At 48.6% G+C, this 25794-nt stretch overlaps 1 protein-coding gene across 3 annotated transcripts in view; it reads left to right on the top strand.

Moving 5' to 3' along the window:
* PRKCE (protein kinase C epsilon) overlaps window positions 1-25794 on the top strand; it is a 502363-nt gene that overhangs the window by 385418 nt on the left and 91151 nt on the right. For all 3 annotated transcript variants that reach the window (XM_070067858.1, NM_001082274.1, XM_051828578.2), the window contains 1 exon segment: window positions 23568-23722. In XM_070067858.1, the coding sequence (XP_069923959.1) occupies window positions 23568-23722 (155 nt within the window).

Below are 25794 nucleotides of genomic sequence, written 5' to 3'. Positions count from 1 at the left end.
TGGGTGGAATGCAATGTTTCCAGAGAAACTGGCCGCTGCTTCGGGATGCCAAATATTTATTTGACCAAACAAGACTTCCACTAAAGAAGCCCAGAAGTTTGAGTTCTAAATCCCGTAAATTTGGCTTGTGCTCAACAGACGGTGGCAAAGGGGAGGTGACGGCTGTCTCAAGTCGCAAAATTATGGTGAAAGATGTTCCTGCAAGACCCTCTGTGCATTGCCCAGGGGGAGGAGGGCTGTAGCAGTGACCACAGCCAGACAGGCGTTTCCCAGAGGTCTCCTGCTGTGGGTTCAGTCACATTTATTCTCCTACTTAAAATGATACTGTCAAATAACATAAAACAGGATTGATGACTATTTCTTGTTTGTTTGTTTAGATTTTGTTTATTTGAGAAGTAGAGCTGTGGAGAGAGGGAGAGACAGAAAGAGAGGTCTAACATCCACTGGCTCACTCCCCAAATGTCTGCAGTGGCCAGAGCTGGCCTGATCTGAACCAAGGAGCCAGGTGCTTCTTCCTGGTCTCCCATGTGTGTTCAGGGGCCCAAGCACTTGGGCCATCTTCCACTGCTTTCCCAGGTCATAGGCAGAGAGCTGGATCAGAAGAGGAGCAGCCGGGACACAAACTGACACCCATACGGATGCTGGTGCCACAGGCGAAGGTTCAGCCCACTACACCACAGCACTGGTCCCTAATGACTATTTTTTCTTGCATTGTTTTGCTTTGGCCGAAAATATTCCCTTATGCAACTGCTTACATGCAGAGGAGTTGGCATGGGTCACTTCATCAACCAAAGATGAGTCTTGCCACCCAGCTGCTTTGAGTAGCCAGCGCCAGCCTGGCCGGCCCTCACAGGTCGGGATTTTCCCTCTTCTTTTACCAGATTTCGAAAACTGCCCTCTGAGGCCACTGCCATTTGGCTTGCCCTTGCCAAGACGAGTGATTTTGCTGATGTTTCCAAGCTGACCTGGGGGGCTGCCCATCAGTGAGTTATCCCTACCTTGCTGCTGCCTCTCAATATTGTAGCCCCGTGTCTGCTCTGGGCCACGGCTTGCCACTTCCTGTTTGCTCATTGGAGCCAGCATTTGAGTTTATTCCTTTATTTCTTTAAAGATTTATTTATTTGAGTTACAGAGAGAGAGAGAGAGAGAGAGAGAGGGAGGCAGAAACAGAGAGAGAGAGAGGTCTTCTATCCACCAGCTCACTCCCCAAATGGCCACAATGGCTAGAGCTGGGCTGGTCCGGAGCCAGGAACCAAGAACTTCCTCCAGGTCTTCCTTGTGGAAATTCGGGCCATCTCCCACTGTTTTCCCAGGCACATTTGCATGGAGCTGGATTAGAAGAGGAGCAGCCAGGACTTGAACCGGCACCCATATGTGATGCTGGTGCTGGAGGTGGTGGCTTTACCCACTGTGCCACAGCGCCAGCCCCAGCATTTAAGTTTTTCTGGATCGAACTAAAATGCAAGAGATCTTGAACATTTTAGAGATTTTCCAGGGATGTTAAAAATTTTTTAAATTAAATGGCTAAGGAAAAAATATGAATTGAGTGGACTGAGTGTGAATTATCGTGTATTTTATTAGGAAGCAGCAGAGCGTGCCTTCGGCTCTGACTCCCGTGCTATTGAGAGTGAACAGAAGGGTGGCGTGTGTGCCTTTGTTCTAGAGGAGGCACTATTTTAAGTCTGGAATGTGTTCACAGCTGCCCACCCCAGTGATGGTAGCAGACGGCGTGACTGAGGTAGCAAGTTCATTGACAGTCACCCCCAAGGTCAGACAAGTCCTTCCTTCCCTGGGCATGGCCTAGACAGCACAGCAGCCCACAGAGAGGACCCTCTCCAAGGTCTCCTGACACCTGCTGTGCAAGAGCCTTTTGGTGGGCACAGTCAGTGATCCCAGAGCTCGCCTGGCCCTGGGCAGCCCACATGCTCCCCACGACAGAGCTGGCGTCCAGAGGGGAGTGAGCGAGCCCAGAGAGGAAGAATGCTGTGCCCAGCTCCGGCACTGAGTGCCAGTGCTGCAGGGGGAGCAGGGCCCCAGGAGAGCCCCCTGTGCTCCCCACCACAGTCTCAGTGTCTGATGCTGGGGGCAGCAGACAACAGGCCCTCACTCCTGCTGAGGATGGCGTTTGAGACTTTCAGGGACAAAATCTGGCCCAGTGCTCAGGCTGCTCGCATGTTCTTGTGACAGTCCCCCCTGTGGGTGCTGCCTGGACACTTGTGTCTTGCTCAGTCTGTCAGCCTCTCCATATAAACCCTGCCCTTTAGGAAGCCAGGGGTAAGCTGGCTTGCCAAGAACACCCACCTGTAAATCTGAGCTCCCCCAGGGAGTTAGCCACGGAGCACACGCTCTGGGGGCTGCATGAAAGTGGGAGACTTGAGCAGACTGTGCTGTCAGAGGGTCTCTCCAATGCAATGATGATCAGTGCTGGATTGACCACTCCTTCCGGCCCTGTCACCTCCAGTATTTTTTTAACTAGGAGTTGAAGATAAAAGCGCTGTTTATTCATGTAGATTTCCCCTACATTTCAAGCAATAATGCACTTATGTGGAAGCTGTTCCTTCATTGTATTAAGTGCATTCTTGGAAATCACAGGAGAAAGCAAAGTGGCGATGCTGACCCTATTTCCCCCTTAGTGTTAAGTTCCAGAGCAGCTTGCAGTTAACAACTTTCGCCACTAGAGGGCAGTGAGACTAGGAAAGGCGGTGCTGAGCAGGAGAGGGTGGATGAGACTGGGGCTGGAGACCTCGAAGGCTTTAGGGTTAACCAGGTGAGCATAAGGGCAATGCTCTGGGAGGAGAAATATTGGAACTGCCTCTGCTCCCAGCATTTTAGCACACTTTCTTTTATATGCAATATCCTAAAAAAATAGAGAAAAAGTCAGGAGCAGGTCTGCCTTTCTTTTAAAAATACACACATGTATGTGTTTGGTCCTCCTTGGTGTCTTTGTTTTATTCTAAAATGAAAACAGCTGAAATAATTCCTGAATTGCTTTGGACTTGTGCACACAGACAGACTCCCAGACTGTCTCCCTGGCCTGGGCCCTGCAGACCTCCCCAATGGGGGCTGGGGCTCCTCTTTGGAAAACGCTCTCGGAGGCCCTGTGGGGGCAGCCACAGTTTGTTTGTTTGCTTCTGCACTTGACCACGGAAGTCAAGCATGCTCCCAGGACACAGAATTCGGCAACTGTGACCGTCTTGTGGGGAGAAGCTGGGCTTTGCCTCGTGTTTGTAGACAGTCTCAACGGTGGTTCCTTCTCCGCTCACAATCCTATGTGGTGACTCCTGCTTGCCTTCGGTAGCATTTTCCTGTCAAACTCATCTAAGATACAAGTGATCGCATAACCTGGACGGAGGGCGGAATATTGATGTTGAATGGCTGTAGGGACTCCCAGGACAGTCAGCTGTCTCAAGGTGTTGGTCCTGACACCGTTCCTTTGTTGCCAATGTTTTGCTGTCTGTAACAATGCTCAACAACCCCTCTACTGTAGTAGTCTGATTCCATTGACACCCAACGTGATCTAAATCCATTACAGAAGAGTTCACCTGAATTTCACGTAATGGCGCATCTGTCAATACTGACTGCTTGGCAACCCCCAATCAGTCAGACTCCCTTGCACTGACAGTGTCTTTAGATGATGGACAGGGTGTCCTCGACAGCTAATGATTAAGTCGCAGCTGAAGGGATTTAGGTATCAGCAGGCATGACCAGAAGTCACCTCTCAATGAATGTGCTCTCTTGTCCAAGTTAGATACAAAGAATCAGGGAGATGCAAGGGGGTGTCTTCTGAGAACGACTTGACTTTGCTTTCAGTGACAGACTGTGGGAATTGGGCTGTGCCTCATTGGTCTATAACTGGTAACGTGGTGGATCACTAGAGAAGCCAGACTTGCATTTAGAGAGACATTTGCGATTCTCTTGGGCTCTCTCTCTCAGCGCCTTAAGCGTTACAGAATATTGCTTCTTTCTGTTCACTTTACACCTGTCCCCTGGGTTGGATCCTTTGCCTGTGGACTTTATTCCCCTCCGAGTGTCCATGTGGGGAACAGAGGTGGGATAGTTGGCGGGGGGAGGCTAATTTTTTTAGCAGTGAGCTGAAGTTTTTTTTACCGATGCTGCCCTTTGCTTTCCACCAGAGTGTGAAGGGGAACGTGGTGACTTTCTAACTTGCAAGACCAGGCCTTGAAGTTATTTGATCCTTGTATGTTCTTGAGCCTTCTGAAAATTTAATTTAAATTCTTGCATTCAGCAGAGCTGGGATCAGAGACTGAATGGTAGTGATCCCAGCTCCTTATATTCAAGCAGGAAGAGGAGTAGAGGGAAGCATGGGGATGTAATTCCTGGAGAATGCCAACCTGAAAACCTGCTTCTAAGAAAGGGAAAAGGGTGAGAGATGGCTGCTCAAGACCTGTACCTGAAAGAATGCTGTTTTCCTTGTGTCCTGGGCTGGGGAGCTCGTCTTTGGCTCGCTAGGCAACCCCTGCAAGAATCCCAGTGAGAGCAGTGCTTGGGTTTGTCACAGTTTCGAACGTGCTCTTGAAATAGTCTATTTCCCATGCATGAAATAGTCTGTTTCCCACCCAGTGACAGATACTGGTTGCAAAGACTCTCCCTGCCTCATCCAAACCCCTTCCATCTTCTCTTCTGTCCAGTTAAGCTTCGGAGTTGGGAAAAGGATGCAGCCGTTTTAGCAAAAGACTGGCCAAGAATTATTTGTGTATGAGATCACGGATCAGCTTAGCCGTAACTACGTTTCAAGAAATTACCGTTCATATTTTCTCAGAATGCTTTTTGCCTTTCTGTTCTAGAATTCAATACTTCTCATCTTTCTTTGCTTTATCTTCATGATCACAGCATGATGTCACTACAGGTCAGAAACATAGGTAAAACATAGTTAGTATAGTTTCCAACTGGAAAATTATCCTGAAACATCTTTCGGTTTCCAAACCACAGTGATCACAGGTGCTTTCAGTCGTGTTGCTGATTCCAAGAAAGTGTTTGTACAAGTTTAGAAAAGAGAACAGACCAGTTGATTCATGCTTTAGCTGATGGCATTGTCTCTCTTTTTTTTTAAGGTTGATTTATTTATTTGAAAAGCAGAGTAACAGAGAGGCAGAGGTAGACAGAGAGAGACAGACAGACAGAAAGGTCTTCCATCCCTGGTTCACTCCACAGATAGTTACAATGGCCAGAGCTGCGCTGATCCGAAGCCAGGATCCAGGAGCTTCTTCCAGGTCTCCTTGGGCCATCTTCCACTGCTTTCCTGGGCCATAGTGGAAAGCTGGATCAGAAGTGGAGCAGCCAGGACTTGAACTAGCGCCCATATGGGATGCCAGCACCACCATAGCACTGGCTCCGGCATTGTCTCTTAGGAAACAGATGCACTCTGTTCTTATGTCTATGTGGCTGGTAGAAATCTCTCTTAGCTGCTTTCTGGGACCAGATCAGCCTGCTGACCATGCATGTGTAAAGGCCTAGTAATCCCCCAGCGGCTGCTGTTTTTCATAGACCTTTCCTAGGGCCGGCTGCTGATGGCCCAGCCACCGTTTTGTCCTGAGCATTCTTCTTGAGAGAATGATGGGAGGCTGTGACCTGGAGGAAGGACACAGAGGGGGTGAGCAGCTTCATTGCTTTGGGGAGAGACAGCTCCATGCAGTATGAGGCAGAGTGGGAGCATTTATAAACTTCTTTCCTTTTTGCTGTTTCATTGTCCTCTGTTTTCCCCTGCTTCCAACACACCCATCTAAGTGTTGGCTTGGCTAAGGTCACCTCAAGGAAATGGTGAAGTAACAGGCCTCACTACCTCACTTTATTTATATTTATTCCTCACTTTTTCCCCTTCCTCTCCCTTCCCCAAAATTCATGAATGGAAATAGATAAGCAGAGGTTGAATTGGCTGCAACTGTAGGTTGCGTCTTGATTTTTCCAGTTTCCAAGGAACAAGAGCAGGAAACCATCTATTCTGATTAGGAATTCTACACTTAGACTCATTTAACAACTTCATATTACCCAGGACATTTTGTTCAAATAAATTATGAAAATGAGCTATTTCTAGTGCTTGAGGCACAGTAAACGGATCTGTATCTCTCTCCTCAGTTTTCTACTCAGACGATCAGCTCGGGGCAGAAGCTTCTCCCCGTGCTCTTAGGCTACAGGCGACTGTTGTCACTGGCTGACCCTTGGTCGTGAGTACGTGGGAACCCTGTCCTGGGCTTCACAGGCAGCAGGAGAAAATCTGGTTCAGGGGTAAAGGCTGTCCTTGGGTTTGTGGGAGGCTCCCGCTAATGATTCTCTTATCAGTGCTGCTGCTTTGACCAGGTTGGCAGAGTTTTGTCTTCTCCAAGCAGAGATATATGGCAAAGGAAAACTAATTAGGGCAATTAGAACGGGTGGGTAATGTGGCTTACGTGGAGTATGTTCATAGAGATAATATTACATTATTTCTGTGCGTGGACAAGGATTAGAACTGCTGGCAAATTTTTGCCAGGAGGAATCTCCCATGAGAACATAAATAAATAAATAAGAGTAACATTAATTTGCATATTTGTGAAATAGGTGTTTGTGCTATGTTCAAAATGTTTTGTTATCAAATTATTAAAATTTTTTATGCATCTGAATTGGCCTTTCATGGGCCAAGCAATGCATTAGTTTATGAGGCTCAACTTTCAGCCTGGTTTTCTTCAAGACCTCTCTCTTTGCATCCTGTTTGAACAGGTGCCCGATGGATGGTGTGCACTGTGTCATGAGCCTTAGTCCTCCATCAGAGTTTGATTGAATGGAGAAAGAACGGTTCTGAAAGCAGAGGTTTGCAGCCATGAGAAACCTTCTGAAGTGACGTTGGAGAGCTGGCTTTGGCTCCCTGTGGGCGGTTGAGGGCACCTGTTAGTACAGCAGTGGGTTTGCGCTGCAGCCTGGCCTGTGCTTGCGTGTGGCATTGTTTGTCTCTTCTATGCATTCATCCCATGTTCAGATTTGGGCTGAGCCTGCGTGTACAGAATGATTTCAAGGTGAACACATCTGGGAGTTCTGAGCGAGAGATGGAGAATGAGCAGGGAGTGTGTCGGAGGCACACCCCGTGCCCCTCATAGGTGCTTATGAAATACCTGCTAATGCTTGGCTGGCACTCCTCAAAGTCAAGTGCAGAACTTGCAGTTTGTTTGAAGATGAGGGTAGAAGTCCAAAATGGAGGGATCAGCCATTCTTGGGAAGCCATTTCACTTGCTGGTAGTTACTTAACTGTCTCACTAGCTTGGAAACCAAGAATCTGACGCAAGGTTGGGGTACAGTAAAAGTCATATGAGTCTGGAAATAAACTAGTATTCCAGGCATTTGTTTGGTTTCCTGGCATTGGCTGCTTGTAGGTCAGTATTGCAAGAGCATGCACACATTTTGCATCATACTGGGGAGGAGAGCAGGGTTTCCTCATCAGCATTTAGGAACTTCATCTCCAACTAAGGAATTAGTCACAAAGACAACTGAAAACTGAAGTGTTCATTGTTCGGGGGAGACTCTGGTAGACATGTGATTGGTTGGTAGAATTCCCCTCCGGGATTCTTCAAAGAAGGGTCATGAATGAGGATAACCCATAGCTGGTCTGCATCCCAGGTGACGAGAAGTCGCTGATGTGGGTGAGTCATTGAGGAATGTGCCATCTAATTTATGAGCGTGCCTACTCTAAGTCCAGTAAAGGACTCAGAAAGAGACCACAGGGGCTGCTCTGGGAACCAAGATGATAAAACAGCGTCACACTAGGATATCTAGAACAACGGTTCTCCCCCATCTTCGCAGCACAGTCTTGGCTGAGCAGAACCAAAGTTACCTTAAATATTTTGATTGCCTTATTTAATTAATTGGTAATTATTCACAGGGCTGGGGAATCTTTTTTCTGCCAAAGACCATTTGGATGTTTATAAACATAATTTATGGGTCATATGTAACTATCAACTTAAAAACTAGCCTGCTATAGATTTATGGAATTCCTAGTCCTGCCTGTGGTTGCCTTGGCGGAGCCAGACCCAAACATTTCATGGGCCTGATACGGTCCACAGGCCTGACATTCCCCACCCCCGGTTTATTGGTTGGCAGTTGTATGGCATAGTGAGGGCTTTCAAGGACTGAGAAAATCCAGTTGAAGAAGTAGGGTGCAAACCTAACAGCAAGGTGAAGAGCCATCTCTCTTCCAGCAGAGTAAAGCAGTGGGATAAGGTTGGTCATGGCATCAGATGGGCAGCTTACGAGTGCTGGGAATTCAGAATTCCCTGTGGGCTGGCTTCACTTACCAAGGTGTCACACAGCAGGAGCAGGGGGATAGGAAGTGCTTGATGCGTGGAGAGGAGGGACTTGGAGTGATTGCCAGGATGAATCAGAAGTGGCCAAGAACAAGGAGTGCTCATGATAGGAAAAGAAATCTCGACTGGGGAGCTATGAGATGGAGGGGGAGGGGCTTCAGCAAGTCAAGGGAAATGGAACTAAAAGATAATGTGAATGCTTGATGAACTTCTTGAAGCCCCTGCTGTCAAATTGAAATTGAGGCTTCCGCCAGATTAGGGGAGATCTTGACCAGTGCTGCTCAGGTTATGGCCCCAAGGCGAGCAGCACTGCATCACCTAGAAGCTTATTAAACAGGCAGGATCTTGAATCACAACCTAGACCTCCAGATTCAGAATATATGGGTGCTGAGTCTACATTTTCACAAAGTGTCCAGCTGGTTCCTCTGCATGCTGATGTTTGCAAAGCACTGTTGATGCCACTCTGGGCTTCGTTAGATCCTTGGAAGCAGAGAGGAAGCATTGAGAGGCAAACCAGGGCGTTTGAGACTGTCTCTTACAGGGCTGCCTCTTCCGTCTTCTCTCCCACCTGCCACTCACCACCTGCTAGACGAAACCTATCCAGTTCAAGTCACGTAACTGAGGAAGTTTTAGTCTACATGGGTGTACTCAGAGGTGACTTCTGAAGACTGAGGGCAGGGCTGTCTGGACAACACTGTGCATGCGCTGTGGTATATTTCTGTAAGCAGAAATTTTAAAAAGTGTATGCTTCGCAAAAAAGAAAAAGAAAAAACTCAACGATGAGGAAAAACATCTACATGGTTTATCATTTAAAACATGACTCATTCATATGTTTTCTGATCACTAGTTCCTACTGTCGTGAATTGGTTAATTTATCTGACACTTATCAGATTTCCACATTAAAAAGAAATATAAGCTCTTCTAAACCACTAGACCATTTTGATGGGAAAAATTTTCCAAACAATGTTATGTAATCATTAATACCAGTAGCATCCCTGTCAGAATATTAAAATTGGCACAAGTTTGAGGCCTTGGCAGAAAAGAGCTTTGAGTGGTATTTTAGCTTTTCTTGGTGCCTTTGCCATAATAACACCTTGCGGGATGTAAGAAATAGGAATGCCATTCAACAGTCTCAAAATGGAAGTGTTGCAGCGGCTCCAGCAGTTACCTAGACCCTTATTTCTCGCCATGCTGCTGCAGTAGCTGGCAGGAATGGAGTCTCTCCTAACCTGCATTTTGTGCCAGACTTGAACATGGCGTCTGTCACACAGGTCTTGGCGTCAGTGCCTCCCTTCCTGCCCAGACCACCTTTCCCGTCTCACAGATCTGCGTTGTAAGGTGGGAGGCCTTTTCCAGAAAGCAGGCCACTGTGAAAAAGATAGGACACTGTGTTCATTCCCGTGTGACTGTGAAGGCCAAGGCCCCCGTGCTCGCAGGGAGAACTGTCCTGCTCCCTCAGCAGTGGCACAGTCTGTGCTCTTGGGACTCAAGACCCCCTCTATGAATAAAACCCAGACAGAAGCTCCGTGTGTGTTCTGGAACCGTACCTCATGTTCCCTTAGCTCTGATGTATAAAACGTGAGCTTTGTTGGCAGCTGTATTGGATGATGTCGAGGGTAACTCCTGGCACCATGGAAAGACCTGGGTTCACGTTTTCACTGTGGTCCTTGCTTGCTTTATGGCCTTGCGCAAGTCACGGAATTCCTCCTCCGAGCCTCTGCTTCAAATGCAGATGGCTATTAGCACCTCTTTCAAGAGTTCTGCATCAACCATGATTAGTCTCTACTTGTGAGATCCTGTCTTCACATCTATCTTAGATAATGACTATAAAGACAAAGGCCAAGATGAAGATAGCGAGGAGGTGTGACCCTCACTGTTTCCAGATGGGTGGAGATCTCTTTGGCTTCAGGTTTCTCCTGGACCTGGAGTGCCCAACACCCTACCCTGTCTGATCCCTTCTCTCTTGAGTCTCGCTCCCGTGGAGCTTTCCTCCACAAATAAGAAAATCCCACCCGTGGCGCTAACTCATCTTTACAGGAATTTGTCATACCCCCAGCCAGACTGCGGCCTCTTAGACAGTCCTCTGTAAATACTAACCGACTGATTTGAAACCGGTGCATCATCAAATGCCAAACCCTATCAGCTACTGGATGGAGGCTTTTGATTGCAATATTAGAACAAAGATTTTCCTGAACAGTTTTTTTTTTACATGAAAAAGAATCTATTTTAATTCGCCACATGGTAGCTACTGTGTCAATCTCGATGATACAGATGGGGAAATCAGCAGCTGAGCTAGGATTTGAACCCAGGCCATCTGAGTTTGGACTGTTGTACCATACAGGTGAGGACGGGGGTGCAGAAGTTTCTAGAATATTTTTATATGCTCACAGAAAGAGGTCCACATGGAAGGAGTGATCACAATGAAATCAGGAGCTGTTTCTGTTTTCCTCCTTTGTGTTGCCAACACATCTACTAAGGTCAGATAGATTCCTACAAGCAGAGAGAGAGGCCTCCCATTTGAATTGGGGGCCCTCGGACCACACCAGAGCTGCAGCCTTGTCCTGAAACTCTACCTTGCTGTGTCCACATCTCACCTTTCCAGGTAGTTAAGAACAAAGGGTGTGTATTCTGCTTCTACAAGCACCTGTGCCGCTGGCTTAACGCGGGCTACCTGGTGTTGACTGGAGGTCGTGCTCATTTATTGAAAGTAAACACCACCTACAGGAACCCAGCAAGAGCATAACAATATTTCCACAATTCTCCTCAAGGACGCTGTGCTGTCACGTCAAATATTTACAAGTTGATCTCACCACACTGCTTGGCGCTCAGAATAAACCTGGGCAGAAATACGTACATCAAAGAATTTAGTAATCAAAAAACTCCCTTTCATGCTCTACCTGTCATCAGATGAAGGTGTTAGTGAAGTGGTACGGAAATCCTCTTCGGCGTGCCTGCGACCTCTAGCCATGCCGCTTAAGATGTAAAACAATGGGACCGTGTGTGTGTTGGTGTGTTCTTCCCAAGTTGCCAGTTTCCCCCAGATTAGCACGTTTTAATTTCAGCTTCATTGACGGAATCACAACATGTATGGGGATTTAGCAGAGTGGAGACGTCAGCCACGCTGTCTTGTGGTCACGGCATGGTTTATTAAGTTCGGGGCAGTCATGCATATGAATTCAACAACACATCTGTGGGACTCAAAGGAAGCCACGTGGGGCAAGAACTACGATTCTGTGGTGGGGCCCTGAGTGGAACTTCAGGGCTCTGAGCTGAATTCCCGTGGCCCCTACAGTTGCACAAACACAAGGCAGCACAGTATCAGGTGCACAGTTAAGTCTGGTGACATTGCGGGAACGTCTTGGATGAGCCCAGGGTGCTGATAAGGAAGATGGCCAGAAATAGGAGACGTGGCCCTGGTGACTCCAGGAGATCCCTCTTGTTGCTGGAGGTCATGGTTTTGATGGGAGTGCACCCTGTCCATCGGTGTGCTGGGCTAGAAGAACACTGAGAAGCCACTGGCCCAAGAATTTACGCTGTAGTGGGATTTACCAACACATCAAAGTATCAGGGGGAGATGCAGTACAAAATCCAATATCCTCACCAAACCTTAATGTTAGAAGACGCCTGGCATTTGCTTAGTCCACAGATCCCCACCCTTCCCTACATACCTGGGGCAGGTTAGCCTCAAGGCCCATTCCCAGGACTCGCTTCTGAGTTAGAAGCTCTGCTGCAGGGCTGGGAATCCAAGTGCTTTCGAGTGCTTGGAAAGATTCCGACATGCCTCTGAGCCAGCCTCTCGATGAAGAAAGCCTGTTTCTCTTGACAGCCCCACAAAGTGGTCGTCCTGCTGAGGCTGGCAGCCCTCAGGCTGGAAGGAACTCACCCCAGCACGAGCTCACAAGATGCAGTGTTGGACGGAGGCTTGTGGTTGCCACAAGCCCTTCCGCCCTGCAATGGAAAGAGCCTTGCTCTGTCTTCTCCCCATTTGTCTGTTTGGCCCTCTTCAAGGGTGCAGGCCGAAGCTACTTCCAGTGTGCAGATCCTCCAAGTGTCTTAAGGGAGGCCATGTGCAGTTCATGCTTCTCAATTTGTCCATTGCTTCATTCAGTCCACACTGTCCGTCTCCTCCGACCATTGGCACGGCCTCCAGCCTCTCCTTGGAGGTCTTGACTCCTTCTCCACTCTGTTTTACCTTCCTCTGGGTGAATTCTAGTTTGTCGGTGTCAAATCTAATGCCAGAGTTGGAGCGACCATGCGGTCCAAACAGCAGAGTCCTACCAGAGCCGTTGCTGCCTGCATTGTTGGCTTTGATCTGAGTCCACTAAAGACTCTGAGAAGAACCAAGGGCCCAAATCAAGGGCCCAAACCAGGGCACACAGGGAAAGCTCCTTGGCTGTGGCAGATCCAGTATGGAAGGTCCATGTGGCTGGACTTACCAGGCATGAGCGGGCCCCAGTGAGTTTGGTATACTTTAGAATACTGCTTTTCCAGTATTCCAGACAGAAAAATGGCATTTCATTGGCTAGCTGGATTGATTGCTGCACAGCCCAAAGTGTGCACATGTCGTCTGCATGCTAAACAGGTTCTCACTGTGTCACTGCTCTTATCAGTAGGATCCGCTCTGACTCCTACACTTAACCAGATGGATTTGTGGGGTCTTCTGTTTTTCCTTCTTTGTGTGGTGTGACCAACCTAAATATTTCCATCTCAGCCAGTTATGTTTCCTTCCCACAATTGAAAAGAAATATTGATGCACTTTCTTTATTTGGGGTCAGCTTCCTGGCATTTATGTACCTGTAAAACTGTCACAAGAATTTTGCATGGCCTTAGGAAAGAAAAGGGTAAGAAAAGAACCATTGTGATACAGACAGCTGCCTGTCCAGTGCAGGATTCAGTTAACTAGCCAGTTGTTTTATATATACAAAGCTGGAAGCCATGTCTTGCTTGCTTTTCACTGAATTGACTTGTCATTTTATCATAGATGTGGTTACATTCTAATCTCCTGATTGGTTATCAGGATTTCTTTCTGAATAAAATTTAGCAAGTAAGCAAGCTAGCAAAGAAAGGACAAAAATGATAATAGCAGAACAGCAACAATAATGTGGTTTAAGGACTGACCTGAGTCAGGACTGCAGGTTTTAAATACAGCGTCCCAGAAATCAGAACTGTAGCCTGACCTTGGTAGGTGCCTCTTTTTTTTTTTTAACTGACACTTGAAGTGATAAGGTGGCATCTGTTTCTGGAATCAGTGTAGCAGCTTCTTGGGATATTGAGTTCTGTGTGGAATCCATCTGTAGCATCAGTGAGCTGGAGACTGGGGAGTCTCATGCGTGTCTTCTTTCCTGAGCCACACACCTGGAGGAAGGCAGACAGGAGACACGAGAAAGGGACGTCACGAGCACCGTCTGTTGGCTGCTTCGCCCTGCCGGGGACAGGGGAAGGTATACATGTGGGAAGTAAGCAGAGCTCGCACACTGTGGTTGGCACACTGGGTTGTAGGGAGCAGTCTGAGGTCATGGGAAGAGTGTGGGTAAAGAGCAAAACCATCATGTGGGCTTTGACTGGGTCAGAGAAATGGGGTTAGAATAAGAATATTTTTAGTCCTGTGCTTTAAAAGATTAACAAGGAACATTCCATAGGTCCTTGATGTTGGCTCCAAACAACTGCCTGCTGATGCCAGTGGTCCCCAGTGAACAATTCATAGTCTTTTCTGTTTAAATTATTTCTTGGTAGCATCCAGAGGAGATTTTTTGCCTGTGCCATCATCTTGTCAGAACAGGCAGGTTAGACTCTGAGTGGGCCACAGCCCTAGCATGGAGCATGCAACTGCTGCAAGCTGACCATGCCCCTGAGTTGGGTAGGTATGAAGGCTGGAGAGGCTTTCTGCTTCCCTGGAGCCCAGGTGAGCACCAGGGGACAAAGAGCAGTGGCCAGGTGCTGTGTCCCGTATGTGGCAGTTGGTGGAGTCGGGGTGAAACCAGGAGAACACCACCATACTGGAGAGTAACAGTTCAGCTCGGACTTCACTGCTGGACGCACGAGGAGGAACAGGAGAGGGTTCCACAAAGCAGCACCGGTGTACTTTGCCGTGGCCAGGTTCCCTGCACGAACCCTCTTGATTGTGTCCTTTTCAAAGAAGAAACTCAAGACATGCCACTCGGGCTTCACATTAGATATGCAGGTATCATGGTAGGCGGTGCTCTCGTGGTCAGCATTACCAAGATGTAGCCTGGTTGGGGGCTGGTCCGTTTGCACTGTTTATCACATGACAGAAACTTCTTTCCCGAACGATGCAAAAGGACCCCTGTAAAGGAAAGTGCTCTCGGGTCGATGAGACCCTCACTCCTCTCCTATCCCCTGGCTGTCACACAGACGGCGAGTGTGGGGCAGGGTGGCAGCACTTTGAGGTTGCTGCCTGGGCCAAGTGCAGCTCTAATCAGAACAGGAAATGTTTATTTGAGTTTTATTGGATGAGTCAGTTTGGTGCAGCTTTAGGTCACTTTAAACTTGGGAAACTCTGTTTAAGTAATGATAGTTCTAAGAAATGGAAAAAAATGTGTATATGTACATGAATAATATCTTTTCAACAAACGGTCCGTAATGTGGAATTTTTACTGTTTGGCCAATTCTTATTGAATTAAGTCTTTTCCCCAAGAAAAAGAAAGGCATCTCCCTTTTTACTAAAATAGAGTTGACCATATCCTCCATGGTTTATGAGAGACACTATTAGAAGTGGCCGTGGTTGCATACAATTTGCAACAACATGGATGAAAGTGGAGGACATTATGCTACGTCACACAGACACACAGGACAAAGAACTTGATACCACTAATGTGAGGAATCTAAAACAGACTCCTAGAAGCAGAGAGTAGAATGGTGGCTGCCAGGGACGAGGGGAGAGAGTGTCAGGTCGGTGTTAGTCAAGGGGTACCAGAATGAGTAAGTTCTAGATATCTGCTATGCAACACAGTGCCAAGAGTTAACAATGCTGTCTTATGTATTTACACTGTTGCAAGGTGGGTAGATCTTCCATTAAATGTTCTTATCACACACTCAAAAATAACAAAGAGGGTGGAAGGAAACTATTGGAGATGATAGACATATGTATGGCATGGGCTGTGGTGATGATGTCACTGGTGTATGTCCGTCTCTAAATTCATCGAGTTGTATACATGAAATATGGACAGCCTTTTGTATGTCAAGGTGGGGTTTTTGAAAATAATAGCATTGTATTTAGAAAAATAAAAAAAGAGGCTGGCACTGTGGCCAGTGGGTTAAGCCACTGCTTACAGTGCTGGCATCCCATATCAAAGTGCTGCTCTACTTCCTACCCAGCTTCCTGCTAATGCACCTGGAAGGGAGTGGATGATGGCTCAAGTGCCGGGGCCCCCACTACCCATGTGGGAGATCCAGATGGAGCTCCTGGATCCTGGCTTTGGCCTAGTCCAGCTCTGGCTGTTGTAGCCATTTGGGGAGTGAACCAGCAGGTGATCTTGGTGTGTGTCTCTCTCTATCTCTATCTCTCTCCTTCTCTTCTCCTCTCCTTCCCTCCCCTCCCCTCCCCTCCCCTCCCCTTCTTTCTGCCTTTCAAATAAATAAATAAATAAATAAATAAATAAATAAATCTTTTAAAAAAGAGAAAGAAAAACAGCCACATGAAAACACATTTTCTGTTTCCCATACAACTGTTGGTGTCAATGGAATTGGCCATTCCTGTAGGAATTTCAGAGTTAGCACAATACTGAATTTGGGAAACTAAGTCATCACACACAAGTAAGGCCTTGAACAACAGAAGGTAGAAGAAGGAAAAGACCTAAAAGAAGGAGTGTTGAGAATGCATGAAAATGATTTTTAACATTATTAGGGTGATTAATATTGCACTGGGAATTTTGTATCACTGGCAATAATTATTATTCAGGTGAGACTTTCATTCTCTGTGAATTGACAGATAAGTCTCCAGTAAGAAAAAAAAAAAGATAGTTTCTTCTTGTTTTCTGTGCTGACCTTCTAACTAAGAAATCAGCAGGTCTGTGACTCCATTCAACTTCGCCCACGGTGCACATGTGGTGTGCAGCATAAGGCCTGGAGAGTCTCACTCATTATCTACTCTTTTTCATTCATCCTAGTGGGGGCTGTGCTTTCTGGGTGGCTTACCATTCAGAAACAGGGAAATCAGATGGGTTTCATTAAGTTTCCTGAAGTGGTTGGCATTTTCCTTTGTTCCACCTGGGAAGTGAAATGGTGAGGAAGGTTTTCATCTTCAGAGGTAATAAAACACTTAGGGCAGTGGGCGTGGGGAAGATGGAGTGACTTCAGGTTGCCTTCTTCTAACCCATCTTGAATTCTGCTTCCAGAAGAGTCCTACTTAAAGTCAGCCTTAATGATGCCATTTTACCATTCAAAATATTCCCAGGGTTTCCCCTCCCATCTGTGTTCTCAGTGCCACTCCTAGCACCATCCAGGCTGTCTCCTTCCTGTCTGTATTCCGGGTTCGTGTGAGTTGCCTAGGAGGCAAGTTTCTTGCTGGATTAACCTGCCTTCCTCCTGCCCACATGCAACGTTCACCCCTCTCTGCGCCCCTCTGCCCTTCAGGGCTCTGCTACGAGGCCTTCTCCCATCTCCCATTGTCCACGGCTGAAGTTCAGTCTTTGCTCCAATCCAGCTTTATCTCAACCAAGTTCCTACAGCAATGGCCAGTTCCTACCATGCGTGACTGCTGTAGGAAATTTAGAGAAACTTTTTATATGACTGTTTCCTAACAATGATCTTTTATAAGTGGCTGTGTTCCAGGTGGTTAGTCTCGAGGAGGCTAAGACAATACAGTCCACGTATGTAGGTTTCATAGTCCAGTTCTATACTGGAGAGTTTAGCACATGATGATACAGTGTTTTATGTTGCTTTCAGTGGTTTCCTAGCACTTGGAAATTGCTAGCACTTGGAAACCAAAGCCATGGCTGATGTTGCCCTCTATGGCCCCTCATCACCTGACCAAGGGCTGGGCACCCAGGAAAGGCCGGTTGAGAAATTGGATGATGTAGTCATGCAGGAGAAAAGGCAGTGTTTCAGAGTATGAAACAAGGACCCATGATTCCCTGGGGTTTGCTGAGGAAAGTGTGCGTGCCATCAGCAAAGCAGACAGCCCCAAGTCCAATCTTTTGTTGGACACTCATGCAAAATTTATTTAAAGGTGATAGAATCTTTGCACATATAAACAGCTGGCAAATGATGGAGAATGTGTGTCCAAACAAACTCAGTTGGCAGGACATGCAGTGCTCCTGGGAGGAAGCCCCTGGCTATCCATCACACCTTGAAAGATGAACAGGGCGGGGCTAGTTTTCCCTTCCAAGGCAGGAAAGGTTAGCGCTCTGGGAAAATGGAGCCCAGTGGGAATTTCAAACACATGGTGTGGCCTTTCCAGCTTGCAGGTCATTATTAGCCATTCTCACCCTAAATGGCCATGACACATAATCTCTTTCCTAATTTTATTATTCTACTTGCAATCACAAAACCGTAACTTTTTAGACTTTCAGGTGAGATTAAGGGAGGAGGAGGTGGAAAAGGCTTTTACAATCTTTGATTACCCCAGAAAACATATTTGCTTACTTGACCAGGAAGTTGGGTTTTGTTTTGTTTTGTTTTCTACCAATGCCAAGAGGGGATTAGTGAGTAGCTGCTGGGTTTGCCAGCTTTCCTTTGATTTCAGTTTATGTAATTAAGCAGTTCCCAGAATGACTCGAGGTTCTAGCTCTGCATCAAAACACACCTCTCACATGTGTTCAAGGTGAAGGTCAGAAACAACCCCAACTCACTGAGCAGAGGGAGAAGGAGTGAAAACCTTAACCTCGCTTTCAAACTTCCCTCATATGTAAAAAAGGGTTGGTTATGCTTTGGGGCCCGGTCCATTGAGCTGTAGTGAACAGAAAGCAGGTGGAAACTGGGTTCAACGTGGGCTGCAGCTGGGAGAGCCCAAATGGGGTTAACAATAGAGACAATGTGTATGGGAAATCGACTCTGGGTTAATTTTGGATTTCTAGTAACCGGAGCCTCATCCACAATTTAGGATTCAGTGACTCAGGCGTTCGGCACAGATGTGCTAGGAACCCGCCATATGCCAGCCAGGCCCAGTTCTAGTGGCTACAGGACCAGTCAGGAACTGAAGCAGCCTACGTTCTTTCTCTCGTGGTGCTCATCAGAGTGCCGCTGGGGTGATCAGGTTTTTTCCAAGTGCCAAGGAAGCAGAGTGCTGTGCTGTGCTGCTCTTGACTGGGCTGTCAGGAAGAATGAGATGTGTTCCCCAAAGAGCTGACCGTGTCACTGGGAAGAGAATACGTCTCTCCACGGGAAGAGAGAGCCATTCAAGGCTGTCGCCAGATATTGGGCTGCGGATACAGGGAGGTCCTCTGTGGCTGGCAGGGCTCCAGTGGGCACCGCAGGAGGTCTGAGCAGGGGGCTGGCTCAGCTCTAATGCACTAAGCAGGGAGAACTGGCAGGTGGTGGACCATCCTTGGGTTCTGTTTTTGACTTAGAACCCCCTGGCCATTTTAGCTCTTCTCTCCATGCAGTGCTTGGATTTCAAGGAACCTGGTCACTGAGGCCCTGCCACTTACATAGGAGACCTTGACTGAATTCTTAGCTCTTCCGTTGGTCTGGCCCAGCTCCAGATATTGAGGCATTTGGAGAATCAACCAGCAGATGGAAAGGATCTCTCTCTCTCTCTTCCTCTCCCTCTCCCTCTCCCTCCCTCTCCCTCCCTCTCTCTCCCTCTCCCTCCCTCCCTCTCTCTCCATTCCAAATAACAATAAATACAGAAAAGGAATTCATAAAATTCCCTTAAACACACACACACACACGCACACACACAGAGAGAACAGTCCAGAATTGCCAGTGGTTTCCTGCCCTCAAGAAGCATACTAGGGGATAGGGTCATAAGTCAGTTACACAAATCAAATCTCCACTGTGCTGAGTGCTGCAGCAGAGAGTGTGGCACGGAGAAGGGGAATTTGGCCAGCTGCCTAGGAGAAAAAGATGGCCTTGCTGAAACCTGAAGATGAGGAGGAATTAACTGGAGAGAGGAGGGAGAAACATTTCAAGCAGAGGGGGCAGCATGAACAAAGGTCCTGGGGCACAGCTGGAACGGAGACCATTCAGGAGGTCCTGCAGGCCTGAGGTATATTTCTATCACTGTCATATACTACTCTATTATGCATTACTAAGGAGTTTTCTGTCTATTCCAAGAGTGAACAGAAACCTTTCAAAGAATTAACAGCATAGTATGAGGAGGAAAGGGGGTGAGTGACAGTCACAGTTCCATTTCAGCAGGTCAAGCTGCCTGGGGTGTGACTGGCTTTTGGAGGCAGGACTGGAATAATGTGGGGGACGTGCATGCCGTGGTAGCTGCTTGGGCTGGGTGGGTGGCAGGGAGGGAGAGAAATAGACGAAGGGAACAGGTCCAAGGGCAGCAAGGGCAGAGATTTGGTCACAGGTAAAGGCACCACAGCTTGGCAATGGATGCAAGGGTTGAAGGAGGTAGGAAAAATGACTTCCATGTTTCTGGTTTGTAAAATCGACTGAAGGGTGAGCTGTTGGCCAAAACAGGCAACAGACAACCCCAGGTGAGAACCAGTTTGTGGGAGAAGATTCTGGATTCACTTTTGAACCTGTTGACTCTGAATGCCTTTGAGGCATCTAGAGGGAGGTCAGCAATGCGGGCGGAGAAGTGGGCCTAGCGCTTGGAGGAGAGTCCAAGTTTGTGCGTCATGGGCATGGAAGGCACCAGAAACTGTGGGCGTGGATGAGATCACTTGGTGGGCAGAAAGCAAAGTGGAGGGGGGAGTTCGAACCCTGCCTTGTGGGAGTCCAATACTTCCTGACTGGGAGAGGAGAAGCCTGCAACAGAAGCAGAAAGTATCCTGCAAAACAGAGGGAGAGAGTCAGCCTGGAGGAAAGCCACAGGGAAGGAACCTGCTGAGAGCTCAGAAGAAACGAAGTCGGTAATGAGGACAGCAGCCAGGAAACCGTCAGTAACGCTGGTCGTGGCCATCTTCATGGAACACCGATTGTGAGCCAGGCGTTTTTCAAATAAGTATTTATTTTCATTTTATTTGAAAGGAAGAGAGAGAGAGAGAGAGAGAGAGAGAGAGAGAGAGAGAGAGAGAGCGTGCGCGCATACAAGAGCACTTCCATCCACTGGTTCATTCCCCAAATGCCCATGACAGCCAGGACTGGGCCAGGACAAAACCAGGAGCCAGGAACCCCATGGACAGCAGGGACCCAAGTACTAGAGCCATCACCTGCTGCCTCCCAGGTGCCTGTGAGCAGGAAGCTGGAATCAGAAGTGGAACCAGGATTCGAACCAGGCACTTTGATACAGGATATGGATGTCCCAAGTGACGGCTTAGCCACCTTGTCCTACGTCTGCCCCAAAGCCAGGCATTGCTGCATATGCTCAGTCCTCCTAAAGGGGCAGGTCCTGTTGTTGCAGATGGGAAAACCGAGCACGAAGAGATGAAGTCATCGGGCTGAGGTCACACAGCCCATAAGTGATGAAGTGGGGTGGGAGTCCCCCTGACCTGAACGCTTCGTGTCCAGTGCTGGTGGCATAGGAAGCACCCAGGGCCGCGTGGGGGAGGGGATGTTTGTATTCTCTTCAACATGGCCAACAGCTTCCCCTGCTGCCAAGTTCAGGTTCAGTGACAGCTAACAGGTGCTCCCGTGGCTCTGATGGTGCGGACCGCTGGACTGGGGCGGCGCGAGAGGACCGATGCAGCTGGACTTGTGAAGGAGGCTTGCCCAGCCACTCCAGGGCAGGGGTTTCCAAAGTGCAGCCTGGCCCAGCAGCATTGGGACCACCTGGGAACCTGCTGTAGTTGCTGATGTTCAGGTTTTGCCCCAAACCCTCTGAGTCAGAAACTCTGGCCAGGGGCCCAGGAATTTCTGCTCTAAGAAACCTTGCCTTTCTGACACACACATTGGAGAACCCTTGTTCTTTGGGGGAATCCTCAAGGAGAGAAGGAGGCAAACCAGAGTGATTTGTAATTTCTGTATGGCACCGACGCAGAATACCTTGGCAGAAACCAGATGGATGTGAGCGCCTGGTCCTGAGCCCTAGCTGCACGTTGGGATCACTTGGGGAGTTCTAACGGCTGTGGGGGCCTGGCTGCCACAGCAGCGGGGCTGATTTCATTGGACAGGGGTTGGCCAGAGCCCTTGGGTTTTGAAAGGAGGATCTGAATGGAGGATGGACAAATCCAGGAATTATCAGAAGACAGCCTGTGCTCTCCTGAGTACTCAGCTGTACTCTGGGGAGAAACTGACAGGCAAAGGGAAGAGAAGCCGGGCCCTGGGCCTTTTGAGCAAACAGCACAGCCGCGGTCACTCTGGGACGGTGCAGAGGGAGAAGGCTGCTTGCGTTAGTGAACAGTTCTTAACCGTGCACTTACGGTCACAGAGCTGCTGCTCCGGCAGATACGCTTCATGAGGGAACAATCTGCACTGGTGGTGTTTCCTCCATGTTCGTGAAAGCCAGGTGCTGACCAGCCCCGGAAGCGTTGCCCGGATGCATGGAGAATATTCTCTGCCCCTCTCCCCTCTCAGACCTTACCGCTCGCTTTGCCAAGCTTCCTCCCCAGCTGATCAGGTCAGGTGACTGACCCCTCAGCACGTGCACCTTGCTCCCACTCCCACACCGTGGTGGCATTTGTTCCTGCCTCTCCCCACCTGCTCTTTCTCGCAAAGCCTAGTTCCTTCTAGAATCTTCCACAACCCCCAAGCTCTAAACCCTTTCAGCTCCTGGTGTCTTGAATGCACTCAGATCCTACTTTATTTCTATCATTCTGCCTGTTCCCCATCTCCATCTCTGGATTGTAAGTACCCCAGGGCTGTGATGGATTTAATTCTTTACCCACCACCTAGCATCCCATATGCTAGTCACTTAGAAGATAGCAGTCACGACACTGTGCACAAGTGTATTTCAGTCCCCCTCTCCACACGTTATCATGGATTGCGGACAGGAAGACACCACCTCCCATGGCATGTGCCTAGCGCTGAGAGCTGCCTTGAGAGAAGGCTCCGCAGGAACCCCGGGAGGAACCACCTCTGGAATCAAGGGGAGCCCTCCTGGATCTCACAGTCTCATTCCTCCATGCCACCGTTTACTACATCCCTATGATGCCACAGCTAATGCCAACGGATGGGGTGGCTTCAAACCCTAGAATTTGATTCTCTCACTGTTATGGAAAGAACTTGACTCTCCTGAGTCACAGTCAAGGCGTCGGCTGGCCATTCTCCTGCAAGGGCTCCTTCCTTCCTCTCCCCACTTCTCATGGCTCTTTGCATCCGTGGGCTTGCGGCTGCCTACCTATAGTCTCTGTCTCGGTGGTTATCTCGCCTCTTGCTTCTCAAATCTCTCTCTGCCTCCCTCTTTTAAGGACACCTATGGCTGCATTTGGTGCCTTCCCTGGTAATCCAGAATATTCTCACATCTCAGCATCTTGTATTGGTAAAATCATTTTATGCCATATAAGGGAACAGTCACACATTCCAGGAATTGGGCCCTTGGTATCTTTCAGAGGTTCCCTGTTCAGCCTGACATACATGTAGAGCTAACTGGAACCTTCAGAAGGACAAAGTCTTATCTGAGATCATGCCTCGTTAGTGCCAGGCCTCCTTTCACTACATCAGGTGGATGCCCCCAGAAGTAAGACAGAGGGGCAGTGCTGTGGCATAGCAGGTAAAGCTGTCGCTTGCAACACTGGCATCCTGTGTGAGCACTGGTTCAAGTCCCAGCTGCTCTGCTTTCCATCCAGCACCCTGCTAATGAGCCTGGGAAAGCAGCAGAAGGTGGTCCAACTACTTGGGTTCCTGCACCCACATGGAAGATCCAGATGAAGCTCCTGGTTTTGGCCTGGCCCATTGCATCCATTTGGGGAGTGAACCAGCAGATGGAAGATTCATTCTCTCTCTCTCTCTCTCTGTCTCTCTCTCCTGTATGTGTGTGTATCCTTCTGTCTCTAACTCTGCCTTTCAAATAAATGAATGAATCCTAAAAAAAAAAAAAAAAAAGACAAAGTAAGAGAAAAACTGTTAAAATAGCCCACATACCCTAATGTGTATGCTTTATTCCTCTGTTCTTTCTAGAGCAGATGCTACCAAGAAAGGTACCTTGTACCAAGGTACGAGTGTACCTTGAGCCTCCAACCTGGACTCGTGGCCACGTGCAGCGGGCTCACAACAGCTGTCCTGTGCAGGCAGCTGCGGTGACGTCATGCTCTTTCCTCCTTTCAGGACCGGCTGTTCTTCGTCATGGAATACGTCAACGGTGGGGACCTCATGTTCCAGATCCAGCGCTCCCGAAAATTCGACGAGCCTCGTTCCCGGTTCTACGCTGCAGAGGTGACGTCAGCCCTCATGTTCCTGCACCAACATGGCGTCATCTACAGGTAGCCTGGCCCCACTTCTGTGTCCCGACAGCGCACACGCGCACACACACACACACACGCCACACACACACACACACACACGAGAAAGAACTCTCCAGACGTTTGAACTGGTGTTGGCTCCTGCCCCACTGGTCTCTTAGCAACCCGTTTTAGATGGGTTGTTTGTTCTGATTTGCTTACAGAGGACTTTTTGGGGGCTGTTTATCGCTGTGAATGTTAATATTCAAATGGCCCCACGAGATTTGACCCGTGGTTTGTGCCAGTTTTGATTTAAAGCTCAAGTGCAGCGCAGCAGAGGCTTGGCGCCGAGTGACCTTGGAGCGACCTTCGTTTCTCTCCCCCTGCCCCTCCCTTTGCCCCTCCCCCTGCCTTGGACAGCAGGGCATTCTCTTTCCTTTCCCTTCTGTACCATGAACTTCCTCTCCTCCCCAATCTCTTGCCACTTCCTGAGTTTGTTTGGCTTAGTTGTCTCCAGCGATGGAATCAGGGAAGGAGGAGCTGCTTGGGGTCTGGGGGTTTATGACCTGGGAGCGGGGGGATGGGAACGAAACAATATCCAACAGGAAGTGACTTTTTGTGGATCATCCAGTGCTCTATTACTGCCCAGTCCCGTTCCAAGAAACACACACACACACACACCCTCGCGCTCATTTTCCAGTAAGGGAGCAGGACTATTTACGCAGGCTCTTCTGTGAGGCCAGGAATTCTGGGAGGAGTAAATATTTATAATTAGCAACAAGAATACTAAAGGTCCTTAAGGTTTTTCAGTGACTGTCAATTTCTTGACTTGATCTTTGCCTCTTCCTTTTTGTTTTCTTTACTTCTTTTTAAATGGGGTGGAAGAGTAGCTGGCTTATTTTATCCCGGAGTGCAAGTCACTTACCTAGGCTCTGCAGAGCCACCCCAGGGAGCAGTGCCCTGCCTAAACTGTTCTCTAGGGGCTTGGGAGCAACCCCAACCCAGGCTCCGCTTTCTTTCCTTCTGCCTAAAGCAAGGCAAAAATAGCAAGGGTTCCTGCAGCCCCGAGAACAAAGTCCCTGGTTCAGAGACCCCTGATTGTGGCTCTCCGCACTGGGGAAGTCCACATGTTGGTCTCCCCGGCCGCATAACCAGCTACCTCAAACGTGGAGGCGTGAATCAACACCCGGTCATTATCGGGGTCTCCCGAGGCTGTGACCGAGGTGACAGCCAGGCTGCGTTCTCCGCCGAAGCTCGGCCACCGCCTCCGAGTTCACTTGCTTGTTGGCAGAATTCCTTTCCCTGTGGCTTCAGAATTCATGTGGTTTGCATCAAGGCCCGAGGAGGGACAGTCAGTGTTCAAGTCCCCAACCAGACCCTCCTTTAAAGGAATTCGTCAGCCCCACCCACGATGAGGTCCTTGCTGTTGACTCCGACTCACAGAATGGGAGCCTCCATCCCATTGGTGGACTGCCTTTGCACGTGATGTCGCGTCATCTCGGTAGTGACGTCACATCGCCTTTGCCGTAGTCTGCTGCTTTGAGGGAAGTCACAGGTTCTGCTGAGCTAAGGGGAGGCACGATGGGATTGTACCTGGTGTGACTCTCACTGGGGGCCACCTTAGGTTGTGCCTGCTGAAGCCCAGGCCACCTTTCTCTCCTCACTTTCCCCTAACACCTTGTTTTTGACCTCACCGAGGTTCTTAGCTTTCCATAAGCTTACCTGCTAATTTCCAATTTGATTGCATTCTTGTGCCCCTCTGCCCCTAGCACCTGATGCAGCACAGCCTACCTGGTCCCATCAGCTAAAGCGAGTCTCCCTCCTTCCACTTTTCCTAGTGAATGCGTTGCAACTGGGGACACCCACTGCTGCACGGCCACTGTTCCCCGTCGTCAGGACTGGGCCCCTATGTGAAGTGCTGAAAGGCCCTCTCTTCTGCTTCTTCCTCTTGAAATCTTCCACCTTCTTTTATTCTTATTCTGTAGTCCCTGCCCAAAGTCAAAATATGGCCATTGGTTTAAAACCCTCATCCCTGTCTCCAGAGCAACTCACAGACTAGTTAGCCATAGGTGTTACACATGGGGGGTCTTGCAAAAATTCACGGAAAATGCATC

This window comes from Oryctolagus cuniculus, chromosome 2, assembly GCF_964237555.1.
Source record: "Oryctolagus cuniculus chromosome 2, mOryCun1.1, whole genome shotgun sequence".
NCBI classification, from domain to species: domain Eukaryota; kingdom Metazoa; phylum Chordata; class Mammalia; order Lagomorpha; family Leporidae; genus Oryctolagus; species Oryctolagus cuniculus.
This window is presented reverse-complemented; position numbering and strand designations above follow the sequence as displayed.